This window comes from Schistocerca gregaria, chromosome 3, assembly GCF_023897955.1.
Source record: "Schistocerca gregaria isolate iqSchGreg1 chromosome 3, iqSchGreg1.2, whole genome shotgun sequence".
Lineage (NCBI taxonomy): Eukaryota > Metazoa > Arthropoda > Insecta > Orthoptera > Acrididae > Schistocerca > Schistocerca gregaria.
This window is the reverse complement of record NC_064922.1, coordinates 461,009,003-461,021,626: the sequence shown is the minus strand read 5'-3', so window position 1 is coordinate 461,021,626 and position 12,624 is coordinate 461,009,003. Positions and strand designations below refer to the sequence as shown.

Here is a 12,624-nt window from a genome sequence, read left to right as displayed (position 1 = left end):
CTTCCTCCCACATCGATTTTTACATATACTGCTGTTATTCGCCTGTGGTAAGAGCCAGTTTTGAAAAACAACGAATTTCTTATGAGAAGGACCTCACACACTCCTGGTAATTTAGCACTGACAGCTCCCCTCTTTGTCACAGCTGTCGCCTTCCTGTCCAACGACTGGTTTGTTACAGCTATCCAAGCTCATCTATTTTGTATAAGGCTCCTCATTTCTTCATTTCCACTGCTATCTACATCCATTTGAACTACCACCTGTAAACAAACATTGGTCTCATTTTACTATTTTTATTCTTCTCTCCCCCTCCTTCATCCCCATTCACTCTTTTTCAGTACAAAATTCATGATTCCTCAATGCCTCAGTATGTGTCCTATCAACTGACCTTTTATTTTGTTAATTTGTACTAGAAATATCTTCATTCCCAAATTCAATTCAGTACCTAGTTAGATATTCGATGTACTTATTTAATTTTCAGCATTCTTCTGTAGTACCATATGTCACAAGTTCCACTCTCATTTTGCCTGACTTGTTTATTGTCCTCGTTTGACTTCAGGACAAGGCTACACTGCGGACAATAGTTCTAGAAAAAACTTCCCAATACTTAAATTTAGTGTGAACATTCTGGTGCCTGCAAAGGACGAATCCACTAAAGCATTGTGGGCCACTGAGGGTGAGATGCAAATCACTCATGTGGCAGCCACAGCGAAACCTGGAAAGTGTTCTGGAGTCTTGGCGCAGGAATACAAAGAGAAAGATCCACATTTTACTGGTGCGAACTGATATTTGGTGATAAGAAATAATTTATGTAAACAAGATCACTTGTTGAAATACAGTGCCTCCGCAAAGTCTATACGCAACGACGAGCTCCGAGTGTCTCGCCTTCCAAGGGATGTAAGGCTGACAAAACATTCATGATGCTGTATGAGTTAGGACCCAGGATTCAATTATAGTCGCCGCTGTTATGATGGGAGATGGTATTCGACGTTATTACAATTAAAACAATTAAATTAATTATTTATATTAATCACAATTAAATACACTGTGCTCACCAGTTTCACAGTTGGTAGTGGAATTGTTTTCCTCTTTCCTGAAGGCATAGTTCGACACGTTTACATTTATTTGTGAACACCTTCACCAATGTTACACATGTAACCAAACGCAGATACTCAGTTATCGCTGTCTTTAGTTCATCTGTTGTCCTTGGGTTATTTTGACACACAGACGTTAGCCTCACCCTAAAGATGTCTATTCCAATCATCTTGAGGTGGTGAAGTTCTTCTTATGTCCGTGCTTGCTATGAAAATAGGACGAGGAATTGCGCCTTATGCAAGACATCTTTTCAGTTTCGATTTACCCACAAGTTTCAGCACTTTTTGTGCTATCTTCAGTGGGTTATTTTATTTTCTTACTGTAAAAGTGTTGTTGAAATTAATATTTAGAGATACTTTTGCTACAAAATATTTACAATTGTGAATGAAAAATTGTTGTGAAATCATTTGTTTACAGTTCACAGTTGAGATATGTATTAACGACCTGATGCACTGTATGCTGTTTATCATATTATGTCTATTGTTCTAGTTATAGCTTAATTAGCAAAAGAGTGGGTGTATTCATTAGTTTACATACCTTACATGAAGCCATCGGATATTTATGTTGGTAGCTAGGGTGCTACACAATTTGCAGCTGTTGTCTGCAAACAGCAAAACATAATCTTTATTTATCTGTCTATTACGTAATTATGTTTTGCTGTTTGCAGATGATAAGTTGTAGATTGTGTAGCAGACTAGCTACCAACATAAATACCCAGCAGCTCACATCAGTAGTCCCTTTCCTTTCCTTTCTCCACCTTCATTTTACATATATCAACCATTTAATGACATCAGGCCTCTCTCTAGACCTTTCAGTCAACTATACTCCCTCAATGCGGCACTGTAATTGATGCCATTCACAAAAAGCAGTTTCATTAATAGTGTATGGTCTGTCTTCTATATAGCCGTACAGTTCACTCGTGTTGTGGCTTGTCAAATGACAGCGTGAACATCACACAGTAAACAACGCCAGATTTGCACCTAGTGGCCACAATTGGAACTATTTTTTTCCTGAGTGAAATCAGTTGTTCATTAACGTCGTAGCAAATCTACTAAATTTCGCTGGCGAACGATAATTAAAGTCTAGACGGGATATCCATGAGTAGTTGTACATTATTTATAGCCACAGGGTACTAACGCCCTTTACCACTAAGGAACATTTCTTCGTATGGCATCTTCCCATTTCAACAGGTACGAACATTTGGACTGGCGGGTACTGACACCACTGCAACAGCACTGAGCTGTATATTTGCACTGCTCGGTCTGTACCCAGAGTGGCAAGACGCAATTCAAAAGGAAGTGGACGAAATCTTCGGAACTGGGGAAGACTACCTGAGACCCGTTACCGAAAGTGATCTCACTCAGCTAAAGGTCACTGAGGCTGTTATAAAGGTAAGCAGCACTTGTGGTGTCCAGAATTGAATTACAGCTAAAATCTTTTCAGACGTTAGCCCATTGCATAGTTTTAAATGAATAGTGATGTTTAAGGCTACAATGAATTCTTATAAATTGTATCGCCTTTTAAATCGTACCATATCTAGAAAACCATTTGCATGGTGGTACCTCGTGTTGGACAGAACGTGCGTTAGGCAGTAACTACAGTAGTTGTTGATGACCAGTTCGATAGATCATTGATAAATTTGCAGTGAAATGGTTCGAAATTATTTTGTGCTCTGAGGAACTAAAAATTTATTTGTGAAGCTTATAATCTTAATTCTTACAGATATTTTAAGCCTCTTTGTAATTTACATAGTAAATAGGCAGACTTTCTCACTGACAATTACGTGGAGTGACCTTTAAAATGACACCAGACTCTATGCAAAAAAAAGTAGTGAGATTAAAATTTATTGCGTCGTCTTGTAAACTGTACCACCGCTTTTCTTATATATTGCACAGGTTCGTTTATAGATAACAGTCGACATGATTGTTTTAATAATTTGTTTGATCTAATAATACATCTATACTGCTAGATGAGTTGCCTTAGCCTTAGCTAGAGATATTGATCTAATCATCTACTGCCTGAACTCATACACAACTCATAAGCTACAGCCACTAGATGTTGTATTTTTAAGCAGCTTGTAGCATGTTACAACCAAACAACTGACAAATGGCTTCGAACAAACCCTCGGAGCAATATTAGATAAAAACTGCTCAGATGTTAGGTGAGTCATGAGTCAGGACTATAACCTTACAACATGCTATCAATGGTTCCTCCACAACTGGAATCTGGCCGCTGGGTCCACACATTTTTCGGGTTTCGGTCTCCGTGGGGACTAAATACTGTCCATAAGCAGAAACTAGAAATAAGAAAGAAAAATGAGTGAAAAGACAAGAACAATCAGGAAACGCAAAATCTATTAATGGTAATTTTGCGTTCCTGGGTCTTCCAACTCCAGTAAAACGCAGATAGTATTTTAGATAATGACTATGTATTAGGATTTCATATTTGTTTGCAACGTCTTAAAAATTAAAATTATTTTGGTCACACCTGCGAAATTTTTGTATTAATTGCTACAGTTGAGAAAACCTTACTGCTACAGTTCAGAAGTCCAATCGTACAACTGCTTATAAGGGAATAAAGAAGAAATCGCGTTGACAGTTGGTTAGTTACATGTTTCGTAGTTAATGTTGACAGCTCTAATCGAAATACGTGGAAGCAAATCAGCTTACAGATTCTAATACGAGATTTGTTTGTCAGTTTGGCTACATGATAAGTATTTAAGCTCCAGTTACATTTTCGTTTTACTATATCGCGTCAACTTGTACAAATTTTTAGCTGAAACTGTTATACAGTGTTTTAGCTGAACTCACTTTATTTTTCAACAGCGGATTTTTTTCATTGCGTTAAAAATAAAATACTGGTTTTGTAATCTTGTAGAGAATCACTACACGTTGCATTAGAGAAGATAATGGTAAATTTTCACTTAAAATATTAATAATTATTACAAAAACGCAGCACATGTATGACAAATTAATTTCGAATCGCTGTTCTAACTGCGTCAAAACCTTACTCACATGGATCGAAATCTCTCTTTCTTGATTGCCTCTCCTCACCAGAGCCATCTGTCTTTAGTATAAAACGGCAGTCAGCTATAATGTTTCTATAGCATCTTCCTTGGTCATTATTTCACATATCTTTGATGTCCTGGTGGAACCGTTATCCTCGTTCTTCACTGGCACAGCCAAGTAATCGACATTTGAATATAGAAAATGAAACTCCACACGTACGTTCAGACCTAATTTCATGAAACTCTGCAAAACCATGCCAACCATGATTTCATAACCTGGATATTTGTTGCTGTCCAAAAAGTTGGCCACTATTTCTTTAAATGAAACTCAAGCCCTTTTCTCCACTGGATTTTTCGTACTTTCAAACAAAGTATATTTCTTTAATGATCCCGTCTTTAACTTCCTCACAATGTACTTCTGGAAATCTTGTTACCAACTACAAGAAACAGTCAGCAAATAATAACGTCTTGCTTGGCTGAACAATTTGTTCTTTTATAATATTCTGTGAATCAGGTTGGGGGCTTTATGTTTAGGACCAGTTATCTGTCTTTCTGTGCTTGTATTCGTCTCGGCTGTTTCACTCACACATGAAACACAGGATATCCGTGTAGATGGACTGTTGACCAATCAGCGTACCAACTTCTAAATCCCCACAGTTGTCCAAGGAAGTTTTTCATAGTTCACCTATTTCAACACAGCTTTGAGATTTCAATATATCTGCTTAAGTTGTATTCAAGGGACAATAAGGAATGAGCCAAACGAATTTCCATTATGTAAAAGTACTGGTCTTAAGGCCGTAAAATGTTATATATGAATATTTTATGTCCTTCTTACTTTTTGCATTACGGTCTTCAACGTTAACTACGCAAGAATAGCAATAATATACATGATCTTCTGGCTACCACTAAAGCATGGAAAGTGCAATAGGCATTGATTTTTCTCTTCCTATTATTCTACGGTCTCAGACTCTCAATACATGTATGGCATATCTTGTGTGATGCTCAGCTATTGTCTTGATCACTAAAGGATGACTAGTAGAAATTTTTCACGCGTCTGTAAAGTACCTCCGCTGTCTTGGATCAAAGTTATTTCGGAGAAATTCAGCAAAACCCTCAAAGTCACAAAAAACACAACCTTCTTCTTTAAATAATTAATTCGATTCCTCTGTTCCTGTACCTAGAGGATGATACTCCAAACAGTAGAAAATGGTTTTACCCTAAGCTGAGACCCAAGAAATTCGGTGGCATCTTTGTCAAACTGAAGTCAAGAGTTATTTCGTTTAGTTCGTCTTGACTAAATAATTCTGATGTAGAATTTTCTTCCGGATTGCAGTGCAATAGGCATTGATTTTTCTCTTCTTATTATTCTACGGCCTCAGACTCTCAACACATGTATGGCATATCTTGTGTGATGCTCAGCTTTTGTCTTGATCACTAAAGTATGTCTAGTAGAAATTTTTCACGAAACTATTAATTTTCAGTTTTTGCTTGTCAGTTAAGGAGGTACCAAAAAGTAAGAGAATATCTTGTGATAACTAATTTCTTAGAAACTGAAAAACTACATTTAACAGCACAAATTTCACCACCTCACAACACTATAGCACGTCTAGAATGAACTAATGTTTCCGCCTAGGAGTCTGATGGGTATGACAAGTGCGGCCTACTGTTCAATCTTACTGACATAAAATTTCCCTTACTTGCAATAAAATTTCTCTCTGTAGAACTTAATTTATGAAAAAACTGTACCTGATAGAAAAAAAGTAACGGCAGATCGGACACCAGCAAAAAAAGTATGTGTGGCGCAGTGAAAATTACACAGACATCAAAAATCACGTTGCATAGTGTAATACATGAAAAGCCATACTGGGCTGAACACACAGTTACAGTGTGGATCAAGACATCAGATCTCCATATCCTACAACGTATTCCATTTTGACATGAAAAAAAGAAATTGTACTTCCAATTGTTGATAACAGCAATGTTGTCCTGCAATGTCTTTCTCAGTAAGGCTCACAGAGTTCGGAACTGGTGATGTTCGAATCCATACGATGAATCTGTGAGGTTCGGTTTTCTGATCTAGTTTCACCATCTTAGGTACATTTATCTTAGCTACTTGAGGACAATTGCAGATATTTCAATATACTTCGCTGCTTTAAGGAATTGTCAGCATATGCAGCCCCTCATCTCTCTTTTCTACCTCAACGGTCTTGTCTGAACAACATAGCAGAAACACTTATGCCCAAAAGAAAGAAACTCATTTCTGTCACTCCACCTTCACTCATCTGCTTTGTCTTTCTCAATAGCAGGAACCCGTATAGGGAGTGATGTCCCTTATTAATCAGATAACTGAATAACAGCTTAATAATAAAAGATCGTTAATGATATAATTATCACCTAAAGCAACAAAACGCTGGGGTGAATAAAAGTCATGGGATAGCGATACTCACATACACAGATGGCGGCAGTGCTTCGGAGGAGCTATCATTTTTACTCCGGTGACTCCTGTGAATAGGCTGCCGGTGTGATTATGGTCAAGCGACGGGAATTAGACTGTGAGCTACACGCGTGGAACATTCCATTTCGGAAATCATTAGGGAATTTCATATTTCAGATCCATAGCGTCAAGAGTGTGCCGAGAATACAAATTTCTCGGCATTGCCTCTCCCCACTGACAACGCAGTGGCCGACCACCTTCACTTAACGACCGAGAGCAGCGGCCTCTATATCGAGTTGTCGTTCCAACGGACGAGCAACGCTGCATAGCAGCATCGTAGAAATGATTGTGGGACGTACGATGATCGTATCCGTTAGGACAGAGGGCCGAAATTTGGTGTTAGAGGCATAAGGCAGCTGAATTAAATGAGACCGTTTGTTGCCACCCACGGATTTCTTGTTCACAAACAACGATGGCACTTTTATGGATGATAATGTTCCATGACACCGGGTAACAATTGTTCCCGATTGTTTGAAGGACACGTAGCTACAGTAGCTATAGAAGTCAACAACAAATCCTCCAGAACTTCCGCATCCTACAGTGCTGTGAGATAATGCATATTGCCGGATCTAGACTTCTGAGAGACACACAGTTACAGCTTTTCTTTTGCAACGCACGATGTTTTCAACAAACAGATAGCGCAATAGAGCAGCTCAAGTGGAAAGGAAAACGTCCTATTTAAATTTCTGCATCCTACACTGTTGGCAGTTCTGTGTAGGTGGCAGTTACGTCATCTTATTTCGGTAATTACAAAATAGAGTCGAATGTATGCACTGGGTAGCTTAGGCTGCTAGTTCATGGCGATTCGGTCAACCAAGTAAATTAATGTACTAAACATGCTGCAAACCACTACAGGGAGCCAGTGTGTCAGAATTCTCATCCAGTGTGGCGTTATGGTAGAAAAATGAGTCACAGAGAAGAGGATTTGGTGGTCTATTGGATGGATGACAGGTGCATATACTTATTGTCTGGCTTCCATTCCAACTTCTGCTGATGATTTTTGACAGGGACAGACACATTCTATTCTCTTCCGGGTACGCCAAGTGAAGGAGGTATAATGGCATTGTGATATGAAATTCACATTAAGCATGATATTCCTTCTCTACCAAGTAAACTGTTCATTCTGTATTATCAAGCTCTAGCATGAGAACACCAATCTGCTGATGGATAATAATTTTGATTTTTAATGTATTTCCATTCGTTGTCAACACTGACGATATCTGACGTTTTTGACTCCCAGTGATAAAACTATTTGCGAGATCACTGTAAGCTCAACGATGTTATTCCGAGCTGCTGGTGGAGAAAAAATCGGTAGTTGACGTCTCTTTGTGTGTAGTCAACAACGATATATGTGGAATTCAATTCCTAATCAGCACTTAACTCTTCGTCATATTATTTCTAGTTCAAATACGCTCACATGTCGCTGTTGGTATAACAAACCCATATTTAACGTTCGTTTTCTCTAGAAGATAAGAGCGATAAGTGCCGGGTTGCAGTCCTGGGAAGGAAAAAATTAATGTTTCGTCTCGTCATTTCAGTTAAAACTTCTGGCTACTGCCGAGAAAATCCGATATGTCACAGTTGATTGTGCTTCGATAACAATCCGATCAGGTTCCGGGTTCGAATTCCTGTCCAACACAAAGCTTTACCTCACGGCATTTCAAGTAAGTTACTTGTCAAGAAGCAATATTTAACATCTCTCGTAGTTCGTTAACAGGGACAATACATGCTGGGCAAGAATTTGTGTCCATTAAAATGTTTACGTTATGTAATTTAAAGTTGATATTTGCTAAATGATACTGTCTCAAATCTAAATATATCACTCTCTGTATGGCTAGTCAGTCACGAAATCTTTGCTTAGTCTACATGACCTGGGTTTGAATTCATATGCAGAATGAGACGGTTCGTCGTGTCATTTGAAGTCATACAAATTCTTAACTAGCTCCTCGTGTATCACTTAAATTTTTAACGTCATTTTGTGTTAAATAATAAGTACGGTTTGTTACTTTGAAGAGGAATTCGTGAATATGACGAACTCACTGAGTGCATTACCTATCTGACGTAATAATGAGAGTGGTAACATTTCAGGTATGTCATTTATTGTAATAAATGTGAGCTTACAAGCCTTAAGGACAGTCTTATCTGTGATAAGGTGTTCCCTGATATTTGTAGTATCGTGGTATTACTTTACATCTTGAGTTATTGCGATACTGAGCAGTGTTTTCTACTGGTGTTGGAACCATTTTCAATAGTCAAACGACTGTACCTTGGAGCGATTAGAGGACCTGCTAGACAGCTGCGTTATGCAGGTTGCTTGCAAATCAGGTGAAATGCAATTCGGGGGTCGTTTGGATACTTTTGAGCAGAACTGTACATCCCTTCACAACGATCATATTTTCTGACTGCACTGGCATTTTTCAGCAAGATAATGCGCCATGTCACAATCCCAAGAGTGTTATAGAGTGGTTCGAGGAACACAGTGGCGAGTTCCAGTTGATGTGGTGATCCCCCAAATCGCCAGATTTGAACCCTATAGAACACATCTGGGATGTGATTGAACTTGGGGTCAAAGCTCATCGCCTCCCTCCCCGGAATATGAGAGTTCAGCGATTTGTGTGTGCAGATGTAGTCCCAACTCCCTTCAGCGACTTACCAAGGCTTCATTGCCTCCATGCCACGACGCTCCGCCGCTGTTACCCATGCCAAAGGTTGACATACCGACTATTAGGTAGATGTCATTATGTTCTAATTGTTCAGTGCATGTCACTCTCTTGTACATACCAACTCGACCTACATCGCCACTTGTAGATGTGCAAATTTATCGAAACTGGCTAGCGTCCCCGAAAACCAAGGATTCGGTACTAATATCGGGGTTCATCGAAATTTTTACAAATCACTGCTTCTCACCAGCACACCAACCCTGGTGGTGGTAGAGGTATTGTACTCGAGTATTTTTATACAAATATTCATACAATAAATGAGACATGTATACACAAAATTTGGTAGAAATTGCTCAAGATGTTATTGAGTGATGCCCTGTGTTATCCCCTTCCATACGTCCTCCCCCTCCAATGGAGATTGGTGTTTCTTTAACCCCACCATCCCCCTCCCGAACTCCCCCTTTCCCAGAAACGTTTGTGTTCTGGTGCGCTACAGTCGCCAAATTACAATCACAAGTGGATGAAAACCAACTAACAAACAGATGATCTGAACTGAAATTTCGTCTCCTGTCATTGAATGAGAAGGAGAAGGCTTCTGCTGAATAAAGATTAGGATCGCTTTGTCGTATTTACATTGCTTCAAATCATTTTAGTACCTATTGCACTGTTTCTCTCCGGCTGCAGGCAGTTGTCACCCAAAAGTTCACAAGTTGACAAGCCACATGAGAGACAGGTGGCTGCTGCCGTGTAGAACTGGACATACACAAACACACGCACACGCACACACACACACACACACACACACACACACACACACACACACACACACACAGAGAGAGAGAGAGAGAGAGAGAGAGAGAGAGAGAGAGAGAGAGAGAGAGAGAGAGAGAGAGGCGATCGCGCGCACGCGAGCGAGGACTGACTGTCTACAATTAAGAAGATTATCAAATAATGGTAGTCTTTCAATAAATTTGTGGCTATGGCACCCTATCTTGAAGAAACTTATTGACATTTAATTTTTTTTTCAGTACCTTCTCTTACGGAAGAGGATGGGCAGATCTTGAGTTCGTAGAAGAGTGTTCTTTGCCGTCAAGTGTATAAAGTTTATTGTATTTTCGATCGTTGTTAACATTCTACCTACAGGTGGTATCAAGGGAGGGGGGTTCTCATGTCTTTCAATTCGCAATCTACGTATTTAGAGGGACTATGGTGACAACCGTAATATCCATACAAAGGAAGTACAGATCCCCACGTCGAACCAATGAGTGTACATATAATATTGTTTCATGAGCTTATATCTACATGAAAGGAGCCTCCTCGAATTATTGCTTAGAGGCAAACCACTAGAGAATATCCTAGAAACGTTGAACTAATGTCAACGAGTAATCCCTCTACCACCGCGAAACATCCACACATTATTCACATTCAAATTATGTGATTCCCTGGTTTCTGCCATAGGAGTCACTGCGGTTGTTTCCCGCTGTACCAGTCGCACCGGTGTTCGCGTCGGAAGACATCCCACTGAGCGACGGGCGGTACGTGGCGCCTCGCGGCAGCGTCGTCTTCGTCTTCCTGAACCTGCTGCACCGCCAGCCGGCGATCTACCCGGACCCCGACAAGTTCGACCCTGGCCGCTTTCTGGAGGGCGGCGGCACCAATGCTCTGCCCCCTTACAGCTACCTGCCATTCGGCGCCGGTTCGCGCCTCTGCGTAGGAGCGCGCTTCGCCATGCTGGTAATGAAGACAGTGCTCGCCACGGTGATGCGGCAGTTTCGTATCATCCCCGGCAGCACCAGGGAGGAGCTGGAGGAGATAGGAGTCTTCATCACTGGCAAACCCGTCCACGGCATCAATATCAGATGCGTCCCACGAACAGCTCCTGTCACAGTGGATTGCACTTAACAAAGTGAAAGCAGAAGAAACCGCAAAAGAGAAGCACAGTTACTGTGATTCACTCTCCTAAGTTCATTATCAACCATTATACTTCAATGTTAAGCAAATAGTGATAGATATTTCGTCCTATTTATTGTTTTCTTATTGGCTTCAATGTTTACAATCATACAGCCATCTGTAATATGACTAATACTCTTATTTACTCGCACTGACTATGTAATTTATTCAAGTTCCACACATCATTTCATTCACTAATCTGCAAAGCTAGTATGCATTGACTAATTTGAGCACCAATTGCTAGGATTTGGTTGTCTCGAACGAACATGACAACACATATATTATATAAACATTGAATATCATATTATAATCGATAATATAATAAAACATTGTTTTTTAAGCTATTATCTCTCTACTGTGCGAGAGCTAGGCACTGGAAAAGTTTCGCTTCTACCACCAGAAGGAAATTCGATAGTAATTTGAAAATATTTATGTACACTCTTGCCAAATTGTAAATTTCTTTAGGAATAAAGCCATTTAGAGTTCTTAATATGTGCCTATTGCTTCATCTATAAAGCTTCCTCTATAGCCACCTTCAGAGCTACAATTATGAATATTTCTCATAAGAATGAGGGCATTACTTACTTATTATCAGTCTACAAAAGATAAAAACTAATCGATTAATTATTTTTCAAATTCACCTATCAGAAGTTAAAACTTCTGTACCAACGTTCATAATGGGTTCAATAATACTTATGTCTAAGTGGGGTGGCCACTAGCATCTCACCTCATTCGACCAGAATTGCTACAGAGTGACTCCAGGAACACTTTTCTGAGTTTAAAAACTTCCGATGGCTACCAAAATTTTACACAGAAGTTCTGGTTGAGATTTGGTTCTAGTAGGGGATAAGTTGACTTTTAAGTTCATGTGTATGTAATGACAGACAATACCTAAAATTTCAAACGCTGTAAATTTATTTGTAAAGCTCATTTTCATTGGAATATCATCACAGTCATAATATCAGCTTTTCAGGTGGCAGCAACAAGTTCATGTGTAGTTCTCCTTAAAGTGTTTGTGCCTCGTGTCATGCTGGCGTTCGGCAATGGTGTGAGCTATATAGCTACAAATTTACGAACTCAAAGCTGAGATGCTTTACGAGCCGGTGCAACTCTCGTTACACATCAATTTAACTAACTAATTTCAGTTTCTGCTAATAAGTCTGAATGTTCCAAAGTCTGCACACACGTTTTGCAATGGAAACACCTTCCCAGTGAGGTAACGAATTAGATGTGCAAATTGGAAAGGTACCACCTAGTTCTCCTTTGCTATCTTGAGGCGATAAGGAAATGAACTATTTACTGAACTCGGAATTCTATTATAATTGCTCCAATGCGATTCTTCTACGCTTATTGACATCTGACCATTTAACCCCACCAAAATTTTTAACTTGGTTGCAGGATAGGGTTGATGCGTCAATATA

The 12,624-nt window shown here is 39.5% G+C and overlaps 1 protein-coding gene across 2 annotated transcripts in view; it reads left to right on the top strand.

Annotated features, from left to right (window-relative positions):
- Positions 1–11,693, top strand: part of LOC126354174 (cytochrome P450 4V2-like) — a 142,306-nt gene extending 130,613 nt beyond the window's left edge. For both annotated transcript variants that reach the window (XM_050003609.1, XM_050003610.1), the window contains 2 exons: positions 2,283–2,483; positions 10,712–11,693. In XM_050003609.1, coding sequence (XP_049859566.1) covers positions 2,283–2,483; positions 10,712–11,155 — 645 coding nt within the window. In that variant the 3' untranslated portion in view covers positions 11,156–11,693. The remainder of the gene's footprint in view (positions 1–2,282; positions 2,484–10,711) is intronic.
- Positions 11,694–12,624: the final 931 nt, after the last annotated feature.